This window comes from Panulirus ornatus, chromosome 13 (genome assembly GCF_036320965.1).
Source record: "Panulirus ornatus isolate Po-2019 chromosome 13, ASM3632096v1, whole genome shotgun sequence".
NCBI lineage: Eukaryota > Metazoa > Arthropoda > Malacostraca > Decapoda > Palinuridae > Panulirus > Panulirus ornatus.
In genome coordinates this window covers 54,689,935-54,714,934 of record NC_092236.1, presented here as the reverse complement: position 1 = coordinate 54,714,934, position 25,000 = coordinate 54,689,935, and the positions used below count along the sequence as shown (strand labels likewise).

General features: G+C 41.9%; 1 protein-coding gene across 1 annotated transcript; it reads right to left on the bottom strand.

Annotated features, from left to right (window-relative positions):
- Positions 1 to 14,980: 14,980 nt before the first annotated feature.
- Positions 14,981 to 16,710, bottom strand: LOC139752638 (A disintegrin and metalloproteinase with thrombospondin motifs like). Its single transcript, XM_071668390.1, is given in 2 exon segments — positions 14,981 to 16,537; positions 16,539 to 16,710. Coding segments are annotated over 2 exon segments (1,464 nt in total). The 5' UTR covers position 16,710; the 3' UTR covers positions 14,981 to 15,244.
- Between the last annotated feature and the right edge of the window lie 8,290 nt (positions 16,711 to 25,000).

The window sequence follows — 25,000 nt, the reverse complement described above, 5'->3', positions numbered from 1 at the left end:
ACACCAGGTAAATGAAACATTAGATAATCAAAACACCAGGTAAATGAAACATTAGATAATCAAAACACCAGGTAAATGAAACACCAGATAATTGAAACACCAGATAATCAAAACACCAGGTAAATGAACACCAGATAATTAAAACACCAGGTAAATGAACACCAGATAATTAAAACACCAGGTAAATGAAACATTAGATAATCAAAACACCAGGTAAATGAAACATTAGATAATCAAAACACCAGGTAAATGAAACATTAGATAATCAAAACACCAGGTAAATGAACACCAGATAATTAAAACACCAGGTAAATGAACACCAGATAATTAAAACACCAGGTCACTGAAACACCAGGTAAATGAAACACCAGATAATCAAAACACCAGGTAAATGAAACACCAGATAATCAAAACACCAGGTAAATGAACACCAGATAATTAAAACACCAGGTAAATGAAACACCAGATAATTGAAACACCAGGTAAATGAAACACCAGATAATCAAAACACCAGGTAAATGAACACCAGATAATTAAAACACCAGGTAAATGAACACCAGATAATTAAAACACCAGGTAAATGAAACATTAGATAATCAAAACACCAGGTAATGAAACACCAGATAATTGAAACACCAGGTAAATGAAACATTAGATAATCAAAACACCAGGTAAATGAAACATTAGATAATCAAAACACCAGGTAAATGAAACATTAGATAATCAAAACACCAGGTAAATGAAACATTAGATAATCAAAACACCAGGTAAATGAAACACCAGATAATTAAAACACCAGGTAAATGAAACATTAGATAATCAAAACACCAGGTAAATGAAACATTAGATAATCAAAACACCAGGTAAATGAACACCAGATAATTAAAACACCAGGTAAATGAAACATTAGATAATCAAAACACCAGGTAAATGAAACACCAGATAATTAAAACACCAGGTAAATGAAACATTAGATAATCAAAACACCAGGTAAATGAAACACCAGATAATTAAAACACCAGGTAAATGAAACATTAGATAATCAAAACACCAGGTAAATGAAACATTAGATAATCAAAACACCAGGTAAATGAAACATTAGATAATCAAAACACCAGGTAAATGAAACATTAGATAATCAAAACACCAGGTAAATGAAACACCAGATAATTAAAACACCAGGTAATGAAACACCAGATAATTAAAACACCAGGTAAATGAAACACCAGATAATCAAAACACCAGGTAAATGAAACATTAGATAATCAAAACACCAGGTAAATGAAACATTAGATAATCAAAACACCAGGTAAATGAAACACCAGATAATTAAAACACCAGGTAAATGAAACATTAGATAATCAAAACACCAGGTAAATGAAACATTAGATAATCAAAACACCAGGTAAATGAAACATTAGATAATCAAAACACCAGGTAAATGAAACATTAGATAATCAAAACACCAGGTAAATGAAACATTAGATAATCAAAACACCAGGTAATGAAACACCAGATAATTGAAACACCAGGTAAATGAAACATTAGATAATCAAAACACCAGGTAAATGAACACCAGATAATTAAAACACCAGGTAAATGAACACCAGATAATTAAAACACCAGGTAAATGAAACACCAGATAATTAAAACACCAGGTCACTGAAACACCAGGTAAATGAAACATTAGATAATCAAAACACCAGGTAAATGAAACACCAGATAATCAAAACACCAGGTAAATGAAACATTAGATAATCAAAACACCAGGTAAATGAACACCAGATAATTAAAACACCAGGTAAATGAACACCAGATAATTAAAACACCAGGTCACTGAAACACCAGGTAAATGAAACATTAGATAATCAAAACACCAGGTAAATGAAACATTAGATAATCAAAACACCAGGTAAATGAAACATTAGATAATCAAAACACCAGGTAAATGAAACATTAGATAATCAAAACACCAGGTAAATGAAACACCAGATAATCAAAACACCAGGTAATGAAACACCAGATAATTAAAACACCAGGTAAATGAAACACCAGATAATTGAAACACCAGGTAAATGAAACACCAGATAATCAAAACACCAGGTAAATGAACACCAGATAATTAAAACACCAGGTAAATGAACACCAGATAATTAAAACACCAGGTAAATGAACACCAGATAATTAAAACACCAGGTAAATGAACACCAGATAATTAAAACACCAGGTCACTGAAACACCAGGTAAATGAACACCAGATAATTAAAACACCAGGTAAATGAAACATTAGATAATCAAAACACCAGGTAAATGAACACCAGATAATTAAAACACCAGGTAAATGAACACCAGATAATTAAAACACCAGGTAAATGAAACACCAGATAATCAAAACACCAGGTAAATGAAACACCAGATAATTGAAACACCAGGTAAATGAAACATTAGATAATCAAAACACCAGGTAAATGAAACATTAGATAATCAAAACACCAGGTAAATGAAACACCAGATAATCAAAACACCAGGTAAATGAAACACCAGATAATCAAAACACCAGGTAAATGAAACATTAGATAATCAAAACACCAGGTAAATGAAACACCAGATAATCAAAACACCAGGTAAATGAAACACCAGATAATCAAAACACCAGGTAAATGAACACCAGATAATTAAAACACCAGGTAAATGAAACATTAGATAATCAAAACACCAGGTAAATGAACACCAGATAATTAAAACACCAGGTAAATGAGACACCAGGTAATCAAAACGCAAAATAAATGAAACACCGGATTATTAAAACACCAGGCAAATGAAACACCAGATAATTAAAACACCAGGTAAATGAAACACCAGATAATTAAAACAATAGGTAAATGAAACAGCAGATAATTAAAACACCAGGTAAATGAAACACCAGATAATTGAAACACCAGGTAAATGAAACACCAGATAATTAAAACACCATGTAAATGAAACACCAGATAATCAAAACACCAAGTAGATAAAACACCAGATAATCAAAACACCAGGTAAATGAAACACCAGATAATCAAAACACCAGGTAAATGAAACACCAGATAATCAAAACACCAAGTAAATGATACATACAGAAAACTGAAACGTATGGGAAACTAAAATCATAATACTAAAACGAACTTCACCAACTTTAAAAATACGAGACACCAGGGCTGTGCAGGCTGAAGAGAGATGAACAGAGAAACAAGTTAGTGAGACAAAGTTTCTGAACTCCTTTACAGAACGTCTTTAGTGAGCTCTTGGAGAATCCAATTCCTCAACTTGGTACTGGATTCTCCAGACTACGCCAGTGATACAGTACAGTGAACCAAGGAAGAGGGAGTTGCTTCACTGATTGACATGAGATCTTGCGTGAAGCTTCGTGTCTTTTGTTCTCAGTAGAGGGTAAACACCTTCATGTAAATTCTCAAAGTAACTTTGTATGGTTGGAAGAGCAACAGAGCCTTATCTTCTGAGGTATCTTTATCTAAGGTATCTTTAAAAGCCTCGTAGATAGTCTCCCAGCTCCATATGTACCCCTTGATCTCTCTCACATTTCATACATATGCCTCCATATATATGTATGACCTGCGTTTGTGTGTGTGTGTCGTAGAAGGCGACCAAAAGGGAAGGGAGCAGAGGGCTGGAAATCCTCCCCTCTCTTTTTTTTCTTAATTTTCCAAAAGAAGGAACAGAGAAGGGGGCCAAGTGAGGATATTCCCTCAAAGGCCCAGTCCTCTGTTCTTAACGCTACCTCGCTGACGCGGGAAATGACGAATAGTATGAAATATATATATATATATATATATATATATATATATATATATATATATATATATATATATATATATATATATATATATATATACCCCTGGACCTCTCTTTTTTATATATGTATAGTCTTCAACCTCTTCCCCACCCCCTACACCTTTCGCCCTCTCCCACCCAACACACACACACACACACTCACCAGCCTCTCCCACACAGCCCTCTCCCACCACCCAATCATCACACACACAACTCTCCCGGGCCTGTGGTGAGAGGGAGGTGCTGGCTCGTTTAATGTCCCTCCCGCTGACTGACGGTAGTTAAGATGTAGTTAGTGCCTGGTTCACACACCTGACTGGCAGTAATTGGCTCACACACCCCTGGCTAGTAACGGCTGGCTTATATACACCTGACTGGCTTTAGCTGGCTTACACACCTGTGTCACCTAGCCTGGCTAGTCACCCTAATGGCTAGGGTGGATAGATAGGTGGACTCTCTGTCTCTATCTCTCTCTCTCTCTCTCTCTCTCTCTCTCTCTCTCTCTCTCTCTCTCTCTCTCTCTCTCTACAGTGCTGTGGGTGGGGAGGAATGTGTTAATGACTCCCTGGTGAATGGCTTGGGTAGGGGAGGGTAAGGTAAGGTTGGGGGAAGGTTAGGTGGGGGAGGGAGGGTGAAAAGGGAGGAGGGAGGTGGGTTGGGGTATAGGAGGAGATGACGGGAGGGGATGGGTGGGGTGGGGGGGGGGGGGGGGGGGGGCTCCTCAGCACCAAGGGCTTGTGTACTCTGCAGGATGGTTTACGACTGACTATGGACCTTGTGTACAGGGGCGTTATGGGTCATAGATCTTTTGTTAAGGGTTTGCTCAGGGTGAGAGGCGAGAGGGGCTTTACCCCCATGTTGTTACATACCTGTCTCTCTCTCTCTCTCTCTCTCTCTCTCTCTCTCTCTCTCTCTCTCTCTCTCTCTCTCTCTCTCACAGGACCGTCCTCATCATCATCCCTGGTCCCCCCCCCCCCCCACTAATGAGGATCAGAGATGATTTCCTGATTGTTCAGCATCCGGTAATTGGCCAACTGGTCGTTGACAGATACATGACGAGGCATATATATATATATATATATATATATATATATATATATATATATATATATATATATATATATATATATATATATATATATATACAAAATCATCTCCTGGAGCACTACCTACCGCAAGACGACCTATTAAGACGTAAACGCGTTTTCTTTTTTTGAGAGAGAAAACGAAAATTGTTTTTCCAGATTTCCTGGCCCCGCGTTGCAAGGCTGAGGAGCAAGCCACCTGGACAAATTGCAAGGGTCCAGAAATAGAGCATTGCAACGTGAGAAAGCTCCGTGGGCCTCTTGCAATGACAGAGGAAGAGAACTTCACATTTTTTTATGTATGAAATATGTATACATGTGTGTGTGTGTGTGTGTGTGTGTGTATCTGTGTGTGTGTGTGTGTGTATGTGTGTGTGTGTCTGTGTTTGTGTTTGTGTGTGTGTGTGTGTGTGTGTCTGTGTGTGTGTGTGTGTGTGTGTGTGTGTGTAGTGGAAGCTGGGAGCTCACGCTAATATTAATATCAAAATCAGTATCAATATCAAGATTGTTCTTCTGTGTCATCTCCTCAACTGTTAGATTTTCTGTATTTCTCTTACCATATTTTGTATCTAGATTGTAATTCACACTAGCCTTTCGTGATGTTTCATTTGTTTCGCTTCTAGCGTCTTCCCTTACTTTAATGTGTGTTTTTATTCATATTTTGTTTGCGTTTTACACTTCACATCCAATTTTGTGACGAATATTTTCTTTCTCTCTCTCTCTCTTTTTTCTGTAGATTCCTAATGATGCCTCCGTGAAGCTTGATTGAAATTTGATGGATAACTTTGGACAGCTGGTGGTAGGGCTCCTGCCTACCTACCTACCTAATGGTAGAATGATAAAGAGAAAGTTAGAGAACATGAGATGATTGGTAATTCTAAATAGCCTGCTATATTCAGTTCTATGCGCAAGTGTATCCCTCCGTCAGTAGTGGTGGTGGAGGTCTTGAAGTCCCTGCGTCAGTAGTGGAGGTTCCCATCGTCCCTCTGTCAGTAGTGGAGGTTTCCATCATCCCTCTGTCAGTAGTGGTGTAGGAGGTCTTGACGTCCCTTCGTCAGTAGTGGAGGTTCCCATCGTCCCTCTGTCAGTAGTGGAGGTTCCCCTCGTCCCTCTGTCAGTAGTGGAGTTTCCCATCATCCCTCCATCAGTAGTGGTGTAGGAGGTCTTGACGTCCCTTCGTCAGTAGTGGAGGTTCCCACCGTCCCTCCGTCAGTAGTGGAGGTTCCCATCATCCCTTCGTCAGTACTGGTGTAGGTGGTCTTGACGTCCCTTCGTCAGTAGTGGAGATTTCCATCGTCCCTCCGTCAGTAGTGGAGGTTCCCATCATCCCTTCGTCAGTACTGGTGTAGGTGGTCTTGACGTCCCTTCGTCAGTAGTGGAGATTTCCATCGTCCCTCCGTCAGTAGTGGAGGTTCCCATCGTCCATCCGTCAGTAGTGGAGGTTCCCATCGTCCCTCCATCAGTAGTGGTAGTGAAGGTAGTCCCGTCCTCCCTCTGTCAGTAGTGGTGAGGATCAAAAAAGTTTCTTCATCACTCGGGAATGTTGAAGACCGACTCACCCTCCCTCCCTCATTAGCAATGGCTCTCTCATATCTCCATCAGGAGTGGATGATCTTCCATTCCCCTCGGCCTCTCCTCCGTCAGAAGGGACCCTGTAATCCACCCACCTAGTTACTGGTCGAGAGCAGCTCTCCCCTCCCTTCGGCAGGAGTCCTGTGGTAGTAATCTCGTGTATCACCATACCACACTCACACGGGTTCAGTTACACTGGAAGAGGAGATCCAGGAGGATCATGTCATTCTTTTTTTTTTTCGGGTGGGGGAGGATGGAAGGAAGAAGCATTTGATACGTAAGAGGATTATGCTCATTACAGGGGGATTCAGGGGATATGGATCGTAGGAAGAAGGGGTAAATTATGGCCCTATGGGGTTCTGGGGTTACGATCACATTAGGGTGGTGGACGAGTGGGAGGAGAAGACAAGGTTTGAGTTCTTAGAGCCAAAAAGATCTAACCTTCGCCCCCCTCCTAAGACTAAAGTTCTAAGCTTTCGACCGTATTTGAAGCCATCTTCAAGGATACGTACAGAGGCCAGCATAAACGAGACAGTGTATACAGAACCAGCCAACACCAAAGTTGAGGAGACAAGGAACAGATGATTTGATAAAACATGGCGATGGTTTTGACCAGAAGGGGAAAGTGATTCGTCCCCTTTTTTTAACTTGGCAAGGACCATCAGGTCACCTACTGCTTTCTTCAAATTGCCACATTTCAACAGAGAATGCATGAAGTTAATGTGTACTTCATACATGTGTACTTACCATGAATATAATCAATTTTCCCATTTAAGAAGTCAGTGTCGCAGTTTCTTAAGGCCCTGATGAAACATCCCCCATATAGAATTAGGGATCATGACAGAATCGTGATGGCTCGAGAAATGTTGAATAGATGCCACAATTTGGGCAAGTTTTCTATAAATCTTCAACTTCAGATCCCCCATCTGATCTTAGGATCAAAGCGTCGAAAAAGGGGATTTGAATTATAGACTTCCTCTTCCGTTTTGAAAGTTATAGAGGGAACCAAATTACCGAGTTTTTTTTTTCTATAAATTTACAAAGATTTCCACTGGGATGCCATAGATATGAAATATCATCTATATTTCTCTATCATCTATATTTCTCTCTCATGGTATAATGAAGGTACAGATTGCAGAAACGAGTCTAGGTTCAAAGAATTCCATTACACAAAAAAATAGATGAGAGGGAAATTACCCAGTGCATATATATATATATATATATATATATATATATATATATATATATATATATATATATATATATATATATATTTGCTTGTGAAATTGGCCCATTTACTTTGAGAATGCTGTCCATTACATGAAATTCTATAGCTCTAAGAAATACCCTATGACTGAACTCGAATGCTATATTTCACTTATAACTTCCTCTTAATGTACCTTAATATAATTCAACGAATTACGTACAAGAACTAACCATGTTCTTTGCTAGGTAGATGGGATGGGTCACTTTACCAAACTGGTCAAAACCTTTCCATGTTTCTCAGATCAACTGTTCCATGTTGCCTCATCTGTGGTGTCGTCTGGTTCTGTATACATCCTCTCGCCCATGTTGACTCTCGCATCCTGGAAAATGGATTGAAATGCAGTCGAAAAAGCTTGGAACTTCTGTGTGTGTGTGTGTGTGTGTGTGTGTGTGTGTGTGTGTGTTTATTTTTCCAGCGTGTTTATTCACATCACTGACTCACATGTGTATATGATTTACAACAAGATATAGGCATGTATGAATGTATTATGTATGTATGTATGTGTATATATATGCATGCCTGCATGTATAAATGAATATCTGTATACAGGTGTAGGTAGGTCATAAAGCTACGTGTAGAAGGAACTAGTGAAACGCTGAATGAGTTGATTCTCCCTAAAAAGAAAAAAAAATATATAGATATATATATATATATATATATATATATATATATATATATATATATATATATATATATATATATATATATATATATATGCCATTGTTGGGGGATAGCACAGCGACAGCATGTCATCAACCACACACCAGAGAGAGAAAGAGAGAGAGAGAGAGAGAGAGAGAGAGAGAGAGAGAGAGAGAGAGAGAGAGAGAGAGAGTTAGGTCTTAAGAGAATGCCAGGACGGTCGTGGAGGTGAGCCTGGATCCTGCAGAGAATCCTGACGACTTTGCTCGTCAAAACTTTCGCATTGCTACTCTCGTACAATCTTTTCCCCAGGGTACAGATGCTGAAAGGAATTCCAGCGTGGAAGACTCTTTTACTCATCCATTTTCTGATGGCCAAATCTTCTTCTGAGCCACTGTTATTTCTCCTTTTTTTGGTCAGACGAGATGAATACAATAAACATGTCGGTATTGTCAATTGAACCACTGTTATTTCTCCTTCTTTTTTTGGTCAGACGAGATGAATACAATAAACATATCAGTATTGTCAAGATCTCCAAGTCTTGAGCATGGAGACATTATACTGACAGACGCAAGTAATATCTTTAAGGTCTTTATCTATAGTGATATAGTTACTGTGGTATGATTTATCCTTTGAGGTCTTTATCTGTTGCAGTTATCAGTTATCTGCTGATGGGCCGTCAGGGGTATCAGCTAAGATTGGGCTGCCTCTGGAACCAAAGCTGTCAGACTTTTCCCTCATTCGAGTCGTCGCGTTTTCGATAACTGACCCCAATTTTTTTCGTAACTGATATAGTTGGTTATCGCTGACCATTATCATCTTCGTTATCTTCTTCACTGTCGTGGGTAACTCGGCCCTTATCTTCCTCACTGTCATCCACTGGGTCACTAGTGATGTCACTGACCGTCACTGTCGCCCTCTTCTTCACTAGTGATGTCACTGACCGTCACTTTCGCCCTCTGCTTCACTAGTGATGTCACTGACCGTCACTGTCGCCAACTGGTTCACTAGTGATGTCACTGACCATCACTGTCGCCCTCTGTTTCACTAGTGATGTCACTGACCATCACTGTCGCCCTCTGTTTCACTGGCGATGTCACTGACCATCACCGTTACACTGTCACGTACGCGATATTAACAACGAGTAACACAGGGTAAAGACCCGGTCCATCTGGGGGGTGGGTGGATTTTAATCTCCCGGGGATCAACTGGTGTAGAAAATTAATCTCAGGCGTAGAAAGTTAATCTGTTCAACTTATTAACTTCGTCAAAGACAAATTTTTCACTCCGTCACCGGGCCGATGAGGGAAGCTGATATATTTCATCTCGTTCCTGCATTCTAGGTAAGTTCCTAGTAACTTACACCCGTGTTGGATGACCATCTAGGCGCTTGCGAACTTAACACGGTTAGGTTCCATGCAAATATCAAAGGCGACTCACTAAAAGAAAAAAGTATTAGTACCCGTAAATTTAAGACAGATTTTAATAGGTTGCGCGACGTATGAACGAGTTTCCTCCCTTGTTCGTTCATGCCTAGAGGAAATCATGGGCTCGTTTTGAGTGTCAGTTTATGCACCAGCAAGACACGTTCCTTCCCATGTACGACAGAGACAATAAAACTAACCACCAGGTTTGAATGGCACGCCTCAGATATCGCAAGAGCTATACGGCGCTGAAATAAACGCCACAAGATCAAGAAACCAGGCAATAACCCGAATATTATGCATTACAATATTGAACGTTTAGAAGACATGTGAAAAGACCTATCAAGCATGCTTTGAGAGAGAGAATAAAGTGAGTATTGTAAGAGATAGTGATAGAGATCCTAAACGATTTCATAGATATATTAATCATAAGAAAGGGATAGGGATAGAACCTATTAGTAAATGAAGATGGGGGACGAACTAATTGCTCTTTTTGGGGGGTTTGTCGTCTCTCGGGGGGGGGTGTCGTCTCTCTGGGAGGTGTCGTCTCTCTGGGGGATGTCGTCTCTCTGGGGGAGTGTCGTCTCTCTGGGGAGTGTCGTCTCTCTGGGGGTGTCGTCTCTCTGGGGATGTCGTCTCTCTGGGGGAGTGTCGTCTCTCTGGGGGGTGTCGTCTCTCTGGGGGTGTCGTCTCTCTGGGGATGTCGTCTCTCTGGGGGAGTGTCGTCTCTCTGGGGGGGTGTCGTCTCTCTGCGCGGGTCGCCTGTTGCCAAGAGGATGCCAATCCAGTTTGGCAGGAGAGGAAGAGAGAAGAGAGAGAGTGACTCTTTGAGATAACAGCACATGGCTCAGAGAGTGAGAAGTGGACCGGTATTTATTGAGATAGATAGATAGATAGATAGATAGATAGATAGATAGATAGATAGATAGATACGTACATAGAGACATAGATAGATGAATAGGTAGAGGGAGAGAGGGAGAGAGAAAGACAGGCAGACAGACAGATGTACTGATAAACAGACTGATAGATAGATAGATAGATAGATAGACAGATAGATGAATTGATTGATAGATAGATAGATAGATAGACAGACAGATAGATACATAGACAGATAGATAGATAGACAGATAGACAGATAGATAGAAGATAGACAGATAGACAGATAGATAGATAGATCGACCCAGAGCCAAAAGATCCTTCTATCAGTATAACAGACTTTTAACACACACACACACACACACACACACACACACACACACACACACACACACACACACACACACACACTTCACCATAGGAATGTAGGATTCTGCAGAGCCCTGAGTCCTTTCCCTTCTCTTTCCTTTCCATTTTCTTTCCCTTCCTTTCCCATCCCTTTCTCTTTCCTTCCCTTCCTTCCCCTTCCATTTCCTTCCCATCCCTTTCCCTTCCCTTCTCTTCCATTTCCTTCCCATCCCTTTCCCTTTTCCTTCCCTTCCCTTCCCTTCCATTTCCTTCCCTTTCCTTCCTTTCCCTTCCCTTCCCTTCCCTTTCATTTCCTTCCCTACCCTTCTCCTTCCCTTTCTTCCCTTCCCTTTCCCTTCCCTACTCTTTCCCTTCCCTTCCATTTCCTTCCCTACCCTTCTCCTTCCCATCTCTTCCCTTCCCTGTCCCCTTCCCGTCCCACCGACCTTCTCGCCTCGTGTTATAGGAATATCATGAACGTTTCCACTTCAGCAACAACATCTCCCGTCCTTGTCCCCCACGGGGAGATGCGTCTTAGGTCATGTTGAAAGATGCCACCAAGATTGCCTTCATGACCTACCAAAGGAAGATGTGTGTGTGTGTGTGTGTGTGTGTGTGTGTGTGTGTGTCTGTGTCTGTGTGTGTGTGTGTGTGTGCGTGTCTGTGTGTGTGTGTATGTGAGTGTCTGTGTGTGTGTGTGTGTGTGTGTGTGTGTGTGTGTGTGTGTGTGTGTGTGTGTGTAAAACTGTGTAAAATATTCATCTATCCATCTATTCATCCTTCACTCACATCAACTACCAAAAGCCCACTATTCAGGACGCAAGACACATTACCCAGCGTCTTCCCCGTGTTGTGCAAGTCTAGCTAAGTGCCTCCTTTGTCTCCGTTTTCTTTCTTTGAAAAATTTTTTGGGCGGACAAAATCGACACTTACCATGATACCATCAAAACACACAGAAGACAAAACAAAGTTGTTGTTTTTTTTTTTAATTCACGACAGATGTAAACCTCTCTCTCTCTCTCTCTCTCTCTCTCTCTCTCTCTCTCTCTCTCTCTCTCTCTCTCTCTCTCTCTCTCGGTACAAGGGCGTGCATCAGGGGGAAAAAACCTACGTACCTCTCCGGGGGAGAAAGCTCTGGCTAGACAATAGAGAGAGCGCGAGTTCGACTGGGCCTCCGTCAGGACTATGATAAACACCGACACCTTCGTAGACTATATCAAAGAGAGGCGCTGTTGATGAACAACCTCACCTTCGTGTGTATCATGTTGGTGACCCACGAATACAATATCTTTACGAGCATCGTGTTGTATAAATGCAATATTCCTCTCCATCATATTGAGACGAAGGCGATCTATCGGTGGTAAGGATACTGTGTTGCCACGGTCCACAATGACGCACTACCACACCTGGCCGGCACTCGAAGTCCAGAGGTATTTCACATGATCACCTGCGTCGTCTCCCTCAACATCCATTACCTCTTTAACCACACCATCATTATCTCATTAGCACTCACACACTCCCTCGTCACACAAGTGCCTCAAATTGGCAGGTGTCGGGCCACGACGCCTGAGGTTGGAAGTAAATGCCTCAAATTACGTATTTGAGTGTGATTACAGCAAAGTGGTGATGACTGAGGAGTGCTGGCTCGTCCCCCTGCTGGCCTGTAAAATGATTTTCTGTATTTCTCAAAGATATTCAGGGTATCCAAACGAACCCTGAGGCTCCCTCAACTACTGGCCTAGAGTGTCATACCTTCACACAGGGACGAGTACCGCGTCTCACACGTCATTAGGACTTGATCCCTCACAAGACAGTGTTTTAGAGGATCAGATTATGATGTGGGAGAGAAACAAATGCGAATCGTAATCACAGAGAGTGCTTCGAGTCGTCCTCACATATCCACTATAGTGGCAGTCTACACAGTCGTTTCGTCTACGACTTGGTACGACAACTTGACATTCTTCCGCTGTTACATGGACGACTTGTAACGACAGAGTGGCACCGTCACGAGTGTTACATCAACGACTTGTAACGACAGAGTGACACCGTTACCCAAGCGTTTCAACAACGACCTGTAACAATGATTTATATATATACACTGGCGGAAAGCCATTAACAACGACCTGTAACAATGATTTATATATATATACACTTGGCGAAAAGCCATTAACAAACACATCGGTCACCCAATGAACGCGACAACTCATTAGAGGCCAAACTCATACGACAGTAACGGCCGAGGGCAAGACAATACAATACAAGGGTCTTCGTATACGACAGATGATCCTCCTTCCATCACCACGTTTGCTGCCTCACTCCCTCTGGTCTGGCCCAGTCTTCTTCTTCCTCCTCCCCACAACCCCTGCAGGAAGTCCACGCCCTCCCATGAGAGTCCACAGCCTCTCTCTCTCTCTCCCCCCAACACCTCCGCAGGGAGCCCACCTCTCCAGCTAGAGTCCACAACCCACAACCAGCTTGTTAGCAAAATCTAGAATGATTTGTGAAAAGAAAACAGAATCCTGCCCGCCTCACGGAGCAGCACAGCTCGTGCCTCGCGGGCGGGCGTCGAACCAACAGCGTATTTGATAACACACATCTTATCTTGTGTGACAGGGGAGCAAGACGTGTATACTCCCAAATCAAAAATTGTCAGGAGAGATCTCGCGTGTGCCTTATTATTGTACATACGACATCCTTTAGACATCAGCTGGACGTGTATGTGTGTGTATGTGTGTGTGTGTGTGTGTGTTAGTGCCCCCCCCCCCCCTGCAAAAATCTGCTCAGGGTAATTACTATGCCTAAGTTCCTTAATTATTGACCATCACGTCTTATCTTAGTGGTTAGATGATCATCTGGAGTTATTATCAACAAGTGATCCTGATCCTATTTTCACCTCGGTGCCACACTTAGATTTCCAAAGCCTCAATTTCTTTTCTTATGTACTTACAAATACTTACAAATATACTTTATACGTCCATGGTTCAGTGCATAGGTTCGAATCCTGGTCACAGCAATCGGTCCACAGTCAAACCCAGCTTTACATCCTTCGCTAAGGGTTGTTCGATAGGAACCTGGCACAACAGTTAACAACTTCCTTACTTCCTCCCTTCTAATACCCTAAGATAAGATGACAAATAAAAGATTAACAATATCGGGATGTACTGTGAACTACAGTGCTTGTATGGTTCTATCAGGGTCAGTGGTCCTTCCATTCAGAGAATGACCTCGTTAGTAGTTATGTCTTCGGCCATTAAGTCAGACCCATAATGATTCAGGAGTGATTGATCTGCTACATTCTTCTTAAAGTATGTTACCGCCCTCTTTTTCCTCGTAATATTTCGTCAATAGACGGAGAAGCCTTAAACCTGACTTATAAGGGTGTAGTGATGATGATGTAGTGATGATGGTGTCGTAAAGATGGTGTAGTGAAGAGGGTGTAATGATGATGGTGTAGGGGTGATGATGATGTAGTGAAGATGTGAAGCGATGATGGTGTAGTGATGATGGTGTAGTGATGATGGTGTAGTGAAAATGGTGTAGTAATGATGACGTAATGAAGATGGCCATTTACCAGACACATAAGGGTAGAGACAAACTCCATTTGCTCGCGGATGTGGACATTTCTCGTACATGACGAGCTTTTGATGTTGCCTTACTTCATGGGTAAAGTTGTCACCCAACGTGACAAGTTCCTGAAGTCATTCAACAGCATCTTACGTTCGAAACACTGAGACAGAAACCCCTTTAAGTGACATTTTATTTAATAAGTGTAATTTCTAAATGATTAATGTAATTTGTTTCTTTTTCCCCATCCACTGCCGTAACAAGGGACTTTAAGGAATATACTTTAGCTACCATTTGCCAGCCACCAGAAGTATATTGATAACTGGTCTGGTCTGTATTATCTATGGTCTATAATACACGAGAGAGTCATGCTGCACTTTATTATTCATTCTATACATTGTTCTTCATCAATGGGGTAGACATGGGGTATATTATTCAATCTATACATTAGTATTCAGTAATGAGGTAAACATGAGGTATATTATTCATTCTACACATTAGTATTTAGTAATGAGGTAAACATGAGGTATATTATTCATTCCACACATTAATATTTAGTAATGAGGTAAACATGGGGTACCCCTGTCATCTTAAGCTTAAGGTAGGATGTGTGGAGGAAGGAATGGTTGTTGTGTTCACTTGCAGGATCCGTTGGTACAGGCACCACCACCCCTGCAGGGGGATCCTTCGGCAGCAGGTCTTTGAGAGGAACTGGTGTAGGTCCACACACTGTTGCCCACCTTCTCCTTCCACTGGCACACCAGCTTCACACACAGAGAATCGTCGCTCACCGACTTGGAGGCGAAAGCTTGACTCTCGCCTGTTATCTTCTGGCACTGTTCGTCCATGGAGAAGATTTGGCCCGGGAGCCGAGACGACAGACCAATCTTGGCACCGACTGCAGTCTTATGCAGGCAGTCGGCGCTGGAGGTCAAGATGTATTCCTTCATGAGTTTCTGTGAGCAGGAGGAGAAGAATAGCTTGTTGGCTTTACCCGACACGTAGCTCATGATGTAGCCGTCGTCCCAAGAGCAAGACTCGGCTCCGTCGTTACCATCGTGAGGCGAACCCAGGTTGTGTGCTACCTCATGGGCGGCAATCATGACACCCTGGTAGTAAGCGCCCTTGTCCTCACCCATTGCCGTGTTGAAGGACCGCTTGTTGCCCATAGCCACCACGCACGCCGCGCCCTTCCAGGCAATACCGGCCAAACCGTCTCTGACGACACCAGACTCTACGTCAGCCATGTCTTTCCCCGTCATCAAGTAGGCGATGTCGTAAGCTGGCAGTTTGTTCCTCTTCTTGAAGAGCCAGTCGCTGACGGCGTTGAGGGTGTTCGTGCCGTCGATGTAGTCCTGGGAGAGGACGTTGTCTGTAATGAAAGGTTCTTTGGCCGAGTTGCGAATCATGAGGGCGCCGGAGATAACCAGGTTGACTTTCGGGTCGGTCATGGTTGCAAATCTTTGGTTGACGGCATTCCAAAATATGGAGAGGTATTTCTTGATCTTCTTGTTGGATCCAAGAGCGGCTGACAGTTTGCTGTCGACGATGACGTACACTTCGGGGGAGACGCTGACAACACCTCGTCCATCGCGGGAAGATTTCCCGCTGCGGGTGACGTTGTGTGGGACTTCCAGGTAGTCATCGATCAGAGCTTCGGCCACGACTGCTGCTGGATGCTGACGAACAGCCTCGTGGGTTCCATCAGGAGCTGCCCTGAGGCTGAGTGTGGGCGTGATGACGCCCTCCACCCGTCTACTGCCGTCCACCATCACCACGCTGCCCGTAGCTGGGTCCTCGTACAGATCACCGTCCTCTGCCTCCTCGACCACGTCCTCGATGATATCACGTCCCTGGTCGTCTGTGGACATCCTCTGTAGCCTGAAGTCCACACTGAGGGGAGAGGACGCCGGCTGCAGACGGACGGTTGTGTTGCTGGTTGAAGGCTTCCACCCACAGCTCCAAGGGTTCGAACGAGGATCGAGCACCAGCCAGATGGACAGTGGCCGAAGACCGTTCCACCGTGGGCGTCCTGACGACGGAGGCGTGGCTGAGGGCGGCCCACCAGCACACCAGAAGGAACGCAGCTGTAATCGTCATGGCGTCTCAGATGTGAGTGTTCACAGAAGGGCTTCTGGTCCTTATATATACACCATCAAGACACACTTGAGTCAACGCCATGATGACACAAGCCGTCACCAATTTGCTGATTGACCTCAATTATTGACCCCTGATGGAGGGGTGCCGGAGTATTACCTTTTTCCACATAAACTGAGGAATTCAGGATTTTTGATGTCGTTAGTCTTATATCTAACAGCTATGATCCATCTTCCTGTACGTGTTGATGTGTATATTTTCCATCGTTCATTTTTACTGCTTTCATATCTTTATGTGCCTAAATGTGAGCTTATGTCAGGAACACACGAAGAATGGCCTCATGCCCGCACATCCAGCCTCTGTTATGTGTTGATGTACAGGAACCACAGTCTACCATCCACATCCAAACCCCACAGCCTGCTTTACCGTGATCGCTTCATAAACCATACTGATTTCATAAACAACACGTTGCTCTACATATATCTCTTGTTCAATGAGTCCAACGCACGCCTATTACCTTCTTAATTGTTGAAGCTCCAATACCACAAACACTGTTTTATTCATCCATCTCATCCTCCGTCTTCCTCTGTTGCTCCCTCCACTCCGACGCATAGATCCCTTTTTTTCAGTCTCTCTTCACTCATCCTCTCTATATGTTCGGAGCATTTCAGTACACCTTGGTCGGCCGTCTCAACGTCAGACTACGTTCACCACCACACTGACTGTGTCATTTCTTACATGATCAGCCCACCTCACGCCACATATCGTCCTCAGACATTCCGTTTACAGCACATCCTCCCTCTTCCTCTCTTATACATCCACGGCCGAAGACTCCCAGCAACGGAAATATTATGTACCTCCAACCGTATCTATCTTTACCCTTGATCTTTCCTTCTACACGCTCCCTCATGAGCTCAGGTCCTCATACCCCATTTTCCACCTTGTGACTCTCTTCAGTCCCCGTGGTTGAACCTGCTGTCACATCCACTCCCAGATCCCTAAAGCACTCCACTTCCTCCTGATCTGAACTCACACCCTCACCATCCTGTTTCGCGCCCCCTCATCTGTTGCACCTCAGTGCTTTACTGCTGTTCACGTGCACTTTCAATATCCTCCTTTTCTAACACACTTATCCCTAACTCTGTCGCTGGTTTTTAGATACGCCCTTTCGAAGCTGTCATTATATTCTCTAACCCTAGATTAACGCCATAGTGTCAAGGGTGATACGTCTGCGGTCTGGTAGCGATCATTTTGAGTATATCAACTGGCTAAAAGCCGACTACTGAACACTCCACACAGACGTCCTCCAACCGACTGTCCTCTCCTCCTTAAGTCACAACACATGACCTCTACTGGCAACACATTTTTCGACCGTCGTCAAACTACGTCTATAGCTGAGGGTTCACACGTGTTTGGCAACACTCCCTGCTCTCCACAAGCTCTGGTGACGAGGGAATCTTCAAGTCCTTGTGGATGTTGTATGCAAATTTATACATTTTATTCATTATCTTCCACCGACTCTCTCAGCCGTGTCCATGTAAATGGAATTTCCCTTCTTTCTACGTTGTGTAAACCTTCGTTATCATACGCTCTAAGGCTAAACCCCTCCCTTGTCAGGAGGCCAGAGTAAATATTTGCATATAAGTCTTTCGTCTGTCTTCGTATTTCTGAGATCATTGTCAACAGACGCACGGAAGGAAGGACTGTGGGATCTGTTCTCCATCGATGATTTTGTTTTATTCTCGTCTCGTAATTACATTATGGATTATATTACGAATTACAGTGGTATGGTTTGTCATATCGTTCTGTGATTCTTTTTAATGACTGGTGTGGTGGTAGGAGCCTAAGTTGAGGGGTATCTGATATCCTTTATCTAGAAGGATGAAGAGTTTAAGAGTCTTAGCTTAAAAGCACCTGATCCATCTCACAGATTGTGGCTTGATGGATCCCATGTCGATATTAGCCACTTTGGTTCCCTCATCATTCATAGTTAGTGACTTAACACCAGCACATCTAGTGAGCCAGGTACACCTCGTGAGCCAGGTACACGTTCTTGTATAGAGTACTGCCCTCACATCTGGGGGTGGTTCTAGCTCTGCATCCTTACTTTGACAGAGTTGAGTTGAAAGTGGTCCGACTTATAAACTCTCCCAGGATACCTTTCAAACTTGACCACCCCCCTTGCCCTACGCCGCAGTGTTGGTTCACTTTCCCTCTTCTTTTAGGTATTGCTTTGGTTTTTGCTCCCGAGAGGTGGCTGCCTGTGTTCCCCCCGCTGCTAGCTGGACCAGGCCATACCCGGCAAGCTGCTGCGTCACATGATTACTGTGTGGCCGTTGGCAACTCAAGGGTGGGCCGTTTTGATTACTGTGTCTTTCCCTACACCTCGATGCTTTGGAAATGAGACTCCTTCTCATGTCTCTCCCAATAAATATGACTTGGTACATCTTAAAACAGGTTTTTTTCCCCCACTTCCTTCAAACTTCGTATATAATCCTCCTCCCTTTTCTCTTCTCTTTCCCTTTCATTAACTTCTCTACATCTTATCTAAGACTTGGCCTTGACGTGGACTTAGGTTCGTGAATGAGGCTTTCATCGTCGGAGGAAATGATGTATCATAAAGCAATCAGAATGAATCTTAGACGCATCATTAAAAGTAAGTTCGAAAACTCAGACAATTTGACTTTTCAAATGTGAATCACTTTTATTTAATGATTTACGTGAAGGAGGGTATATATATGTATGTATATTGTATATATATATATATATATATATATATATATATATATATATATATATATATATATATATATATATATATATATATATCTTTCTCTTCTTTTAAACTATTCGCCATTTCCCGCGCTAGCGAGGTAGCGTTAAGTACAGAGGACTGGGCCTTTTTTGGAATATCCTCACCTGGCCCCCTCTGTTCCTCCTTTTGGAAAAAAAAAAAAAAAAATGAGAGGGGAGGATTTCCAGCCCCCCGCTCCCTCCACTTTCAGTCGCCTTCTACGACACGCAGGGAATACGTGGGAAGTATTCTTAATCCCCTATCCCCAGGGACAATATATATATATATATATATATATATATATATATATATATATATATATATATATATATATATATATATATATATATATATATACATATATATATATATATATATATATATATATATATATATATATATATATATATATATATATATATATATATATACATATATATATACATATATATATATACAGTCACACGTTGCGTCTCCTGGGCTTTGAGTGGGAAACACGTATTAGCATCATCTTCCTCCAGGTAATAAGATGACTTATTAAGAAGACGACGATGATGGTACACAACAACAACAACAACAACAACAACAACAAATATATCTCATTAAACCTTTGAGATTAATCATGGTCGTCGTAATGTTGTTGGGATATATCCAGAGTCGTGGCTCCTCCCGACTGACGGAAGTGATGCGTGATGCTGTTTGTCGTAGGGAAGAGAGAGAGAGAGAGAGAGAGAGAGAGAGAGAGAGAGAGAGAGAGAGAGAGAGAGGAGGCGCCGTGTCAGAGGGTCGGAGGGCTGCGACATGAAGAAGGCCAGCGCGTCCAACGCAGGTGCTGGATGGATGACGTCAGTCAAACTCCCCCTGGCGATTTCACAGCCCTCTACCATTCGTAACAGCGATCAAAAAAAACCCTGACTTCGGAGGGTTGGGTTTCGATGAGAGAAAGAGATACATTGAGAGAGAGAGAGAGAGAGAGAGAGAGAGAGAGAGAGAGGCTGAGGCTTCTTCTGTTTTGCCTCCCTCAGTGCTTCTCCAGCTGCCTCCTCTGGCCTGTCTTCGTCAAAACCTTTTGGTTTTAAGGATAAAAACCATCAGAAATCTCTCCTGAGTTCACATACCTTTTTAGAAAAGGAAAACCAACAGCGATTGTCTTCGTGTAGAACGAATAATCATATGGAGTAAACATGTGACTCGCGATTGACGAATAGAATAAACAATGTTTTCCCAAGAAACAGAGAGAGAGAGAGAGATTGGTGTTGACTTTTCTCCAGAACTTTTCTTCCAATGGGGGACTACTTTTTTTTTTCTTTAGGTGGAACAGACAGTGATGTTGAAACGTGTCATAAAATGGCTGATGTTTTTTTCTTTTTTTTTTTCTAACAGAGTTTCATTTCCTCTCTGTTGTATTAGTACTGATATTCCACCATCTACCAGGGGTGGGGCGTCTACCAGGGTAAGTTAGCCTCTGTCTACTGTGCTTCTCAACCAGAGGGACTAGGTTCTACCAGTGGTGCAGCCTTGTTATGTGTTTAACTAGAAAAACCAGGTACTACCACTGGTGTAGCCTTGTTATATGTTTAACTAGAGGTACCAGGTATACTACCAGTGGTGTAGTCTCTGTGTAACCAGAGCTACCAGGTACTACCAGGTATACTACCAGTGGTGTAGTCTCTGTGTAACCAGAGCTACCAGGTTCTACCACTGGTGTAGCCTCTGACGTGTGTGTGTAACCAGAGCCAACGGGAAGGTAGAATGAGAGGGTCAAAGTTAGGACAAAAACAAGGATTTTTCTCATTACATATTCTGAGGCAGATGACCTGTCATATTCGCCAGGTCTCAACTCGACTCAGTTCCTAGTCTGGATGACGTCCTGTGTTCTCTGTGATGTCTGGTTAGCGGAACGACTTGTTCTCTGTCGTTCTTGACTGTTGAAGGCTGGTTCTCTGTCGTCCCACGGGATGAAGACCCATTCTCCATCGATCTCGCGGATAAACGACGCGTTCTCGGTCGTTCTGATAGCTGATGGCTCATTCGCTGTCGTCCTTGTGTGTATGACTTGGTGTGTGTATGGCTTTGTGGATGTATATAGCTTAGAGTCTGTATAACTGATGTATGTATGGCCTGTTGTACGTATAGTGTGACGTATGTGTATGGTTTTGTGGATGTATATAGCTTAGAGTGTGTATAACTGATGCATGTATGGCCTGTTGTAGGTGTAGTGTGACGTGTGTATATGGCTTTGTGGGTGTATATAGCTTAGAGTGTGTATAACTAATGCATGTATGGCCTATTGTACGTATAGTGTGACGTGTGTGTATATGGCTCGTTGCTTATAGATTGGTGTTGAAAAAGAGGATAAGATAACGAAAAATATCCCCTCTTTTGTAAATATGGCTTGTAAACATTTGCATAGAAATAAGTGTAAAAATAACTGATATTTAGATATCTATCGTCTATCAGGCAAGTGGTATATTAGCTCAGAAAACAGACAATTGATGTATACATGTTATCTATATTGTCAATATCTGAGGGGAGCGAGGCTGGTTTGGTGTTTCAACATTATGTAAAATAGCTGTCATATGAATTCATAGCATATTTGCATCATACTCTGGAATATAAAATGCTTTCAGATATTTGTTTTCCACACGAATTTGTCGCAACTGAAATGTTATGATCATTTTGATGTGCGTCAGATGAAATATCATATTGATGTATCAGCTCTTTCATCGTTGCACAATTACGCCGAGCTAGCTATATATATATATATATATATATATATATATATATATATATATATATATATATATATATATATATATATATATATATATGTATATATATATATATATATATATATATATATATATATATATATATATATATATATATATATATATATATATATATATTGCTAGAGGTCAAGGTGGTTCAAGTGATATAGTATATGCATAAAACCAAAAGTTAAATGAAACACAAGTTCCCAAGTGCACTTTCGTGCAATACTCACATCGTCAGGGGAGATATAAGAATGAGATAGAAGACGTAAGACAGTCAATTGATATACAAGGAAGAGACGTACCTAAGACGCTATTGGTAAACAGATTTTTACCGGATGAGCGTTATTACCCAAAGACAATTTGTTCGTGATAAGACTCCGCGACACTCATTTGCCCTCCAGACCTCGCTGGGGAACGTCTTAATTATGGAAGAGATTTATAATGTCTCTGGGCCCCCGCGAGGCCAACGGTAGGAGCAGAATGCGAGCTGGATTCCCTCCGAATTAATTATCTCCAGCCCAAGGGCGTCTTAAACGAATTCCAAGACTGTAATCATCTTTTCCTCCGTTATAATACTTTTTGTTACAAGTGTTGTGTGCATGTGTGTGTGTGTGTGTATATATATATATATATATATATATATATATATATATATATATATATATATATATATATATATATATATATATATAATTCACCTTCTTGTCCACATGATAATTTTATGATACCCTCGTTGTCTGTCTTGGACAATCACATGTTTACCAAATGGCGTCCTAGCTACGTCTCTTCGTTGCATATCAACTGACTGTTATATTTCTCTCTTGTGTCTCCCCTGATGATGTGATTACTACACGAAAGTGCACTCGGGAACTTATCGTGTTTCATTTTCCCCGTGGACTCTCTCTCTCTCTCTCTCTCTCTCTCTCTCTCTCTCTCTCTCTCTCTCTCTCTCTCTCTCTCTCTCTCTCTCTCTCTCTCTCTCTCTCCCTCTCCCACACACACACACACTTCTTCAACTCAAACACAGCCCTTTCTCACATTCCCCCCAAGTCAATTGAACTGGGGGAGATAAGAAATCGCGTATCCCATCATATAACGCTACACTGTCAAGGGGGAAAAAAAACTGGACTTGTTGATAAGTCGGATAATTCTACACCTTTGAAATGGAAGCATCGACCTTAGTCGTAATATTTTCGAAATATATTTTGCCTCATCACGACACACGCACGCCAATTCCTTCGTCAGCGTTTGACTTGCTGTACGACACAGGGAGACAAGCATAATGTTAGGTAAATACAGAGCAAAGATAACATTTTCCGGATAAGCTTCGGATGGTTTGTTATCCGGACGAATCCGGTTATCCGGATCGTCAACCGACATCCGGTATAATGTCTCCGTTTTACTATTATAAACCCTTCCCATCTAATTTCCAGATGCAGTGCAAACATAGAAAGGGGAGGGGGAGGCCACGGAGGGGGGGTCAGATTAAAGTCTCTGATTAAAGGCAAATAGTCCCTAATGTTAGAGGTAACAAGGTCGAGATTAATCCACAGGGATTGAATGCAAATAGACACCTATGATAGATGGTAGACCAAATAGACCCTATGATAGATGATAGACCAAATAGACCCCTATGATAGATGATAGACCAAATAGACCCTATGATAGATGATAGACCAAATAGACCCCTATGATAGATGATAGACCAAATAGGCCCTATGATAGATGATAGACCAAATAGACCCTATGATAGATGATAGACCAAATAGACACCTATGATAGATGATAGACCAAATAGACCCTATGATAGATGATAGACCAAATAGACCCTATGATAGATGATAGACCAAATAGACCCTATGATAGATGATAGACCAAATAGACCCTATGATAGATGATAGACCAAATAGACCCTATGATAGATGATAGACCAAATAGACACCTATGATAGATGATAGACCAAATAGACCCTATGATAGATGATAGACCAAATAGACCCTATGATAGATGATAGACCAAATAGACCCTATGATAGATGATAGACCAAATAGACCCTATGATAGATGATAGACCAAATAGACCCTATGATAGATGATAGACCAAATAGACCCTATGATATGTGATAGACCAAATAGACCCTATGATATGTGATAGACCAAATAGACCCTATGATATGTGATAGACCAAATAATTCACATCACAGAAGAAGAATCGCAGGCTTTAGAGGAAACAGTGAAAATCCATTTTTTTTTTCACTGTAAATCCACCGGAATTTTACAAAAGAAAAAGAAAATTGAGTCGAATATATCTCCTAATTTACAGTTTTATATGCAAAGAAAAAAAATATTCCAATGCGAATCATAGGTTAAGAAACAGCAAAATTTCATGATGCTAACCTTGTCAAAAAATATAGATAGATAGATAGATAGAGAGAGAGAGAGAAATAGAGAGAGAGAGAGAGAGAGAGAGAGAGAGAGAGAGATAGAGAGAGAGAGAGAGAGAGAGAGAGGGGGGGGGGGAGAGAGAGAAACAGACAGGCAGACAGGCAGACAGACAGAGAGACAGACAGACAGACGCCCGAGCCCCACCCCTCTGAAAAAATTAGATACAGATTTCTTAAGAGAATTCTCACCCTGAAAAGATCTAAGTCATTTTTGAGAGGAATTTCTATCCACTTAACATTTAACTAAACCTATCTATCTCTAAAAAAGATGACAGTTAAA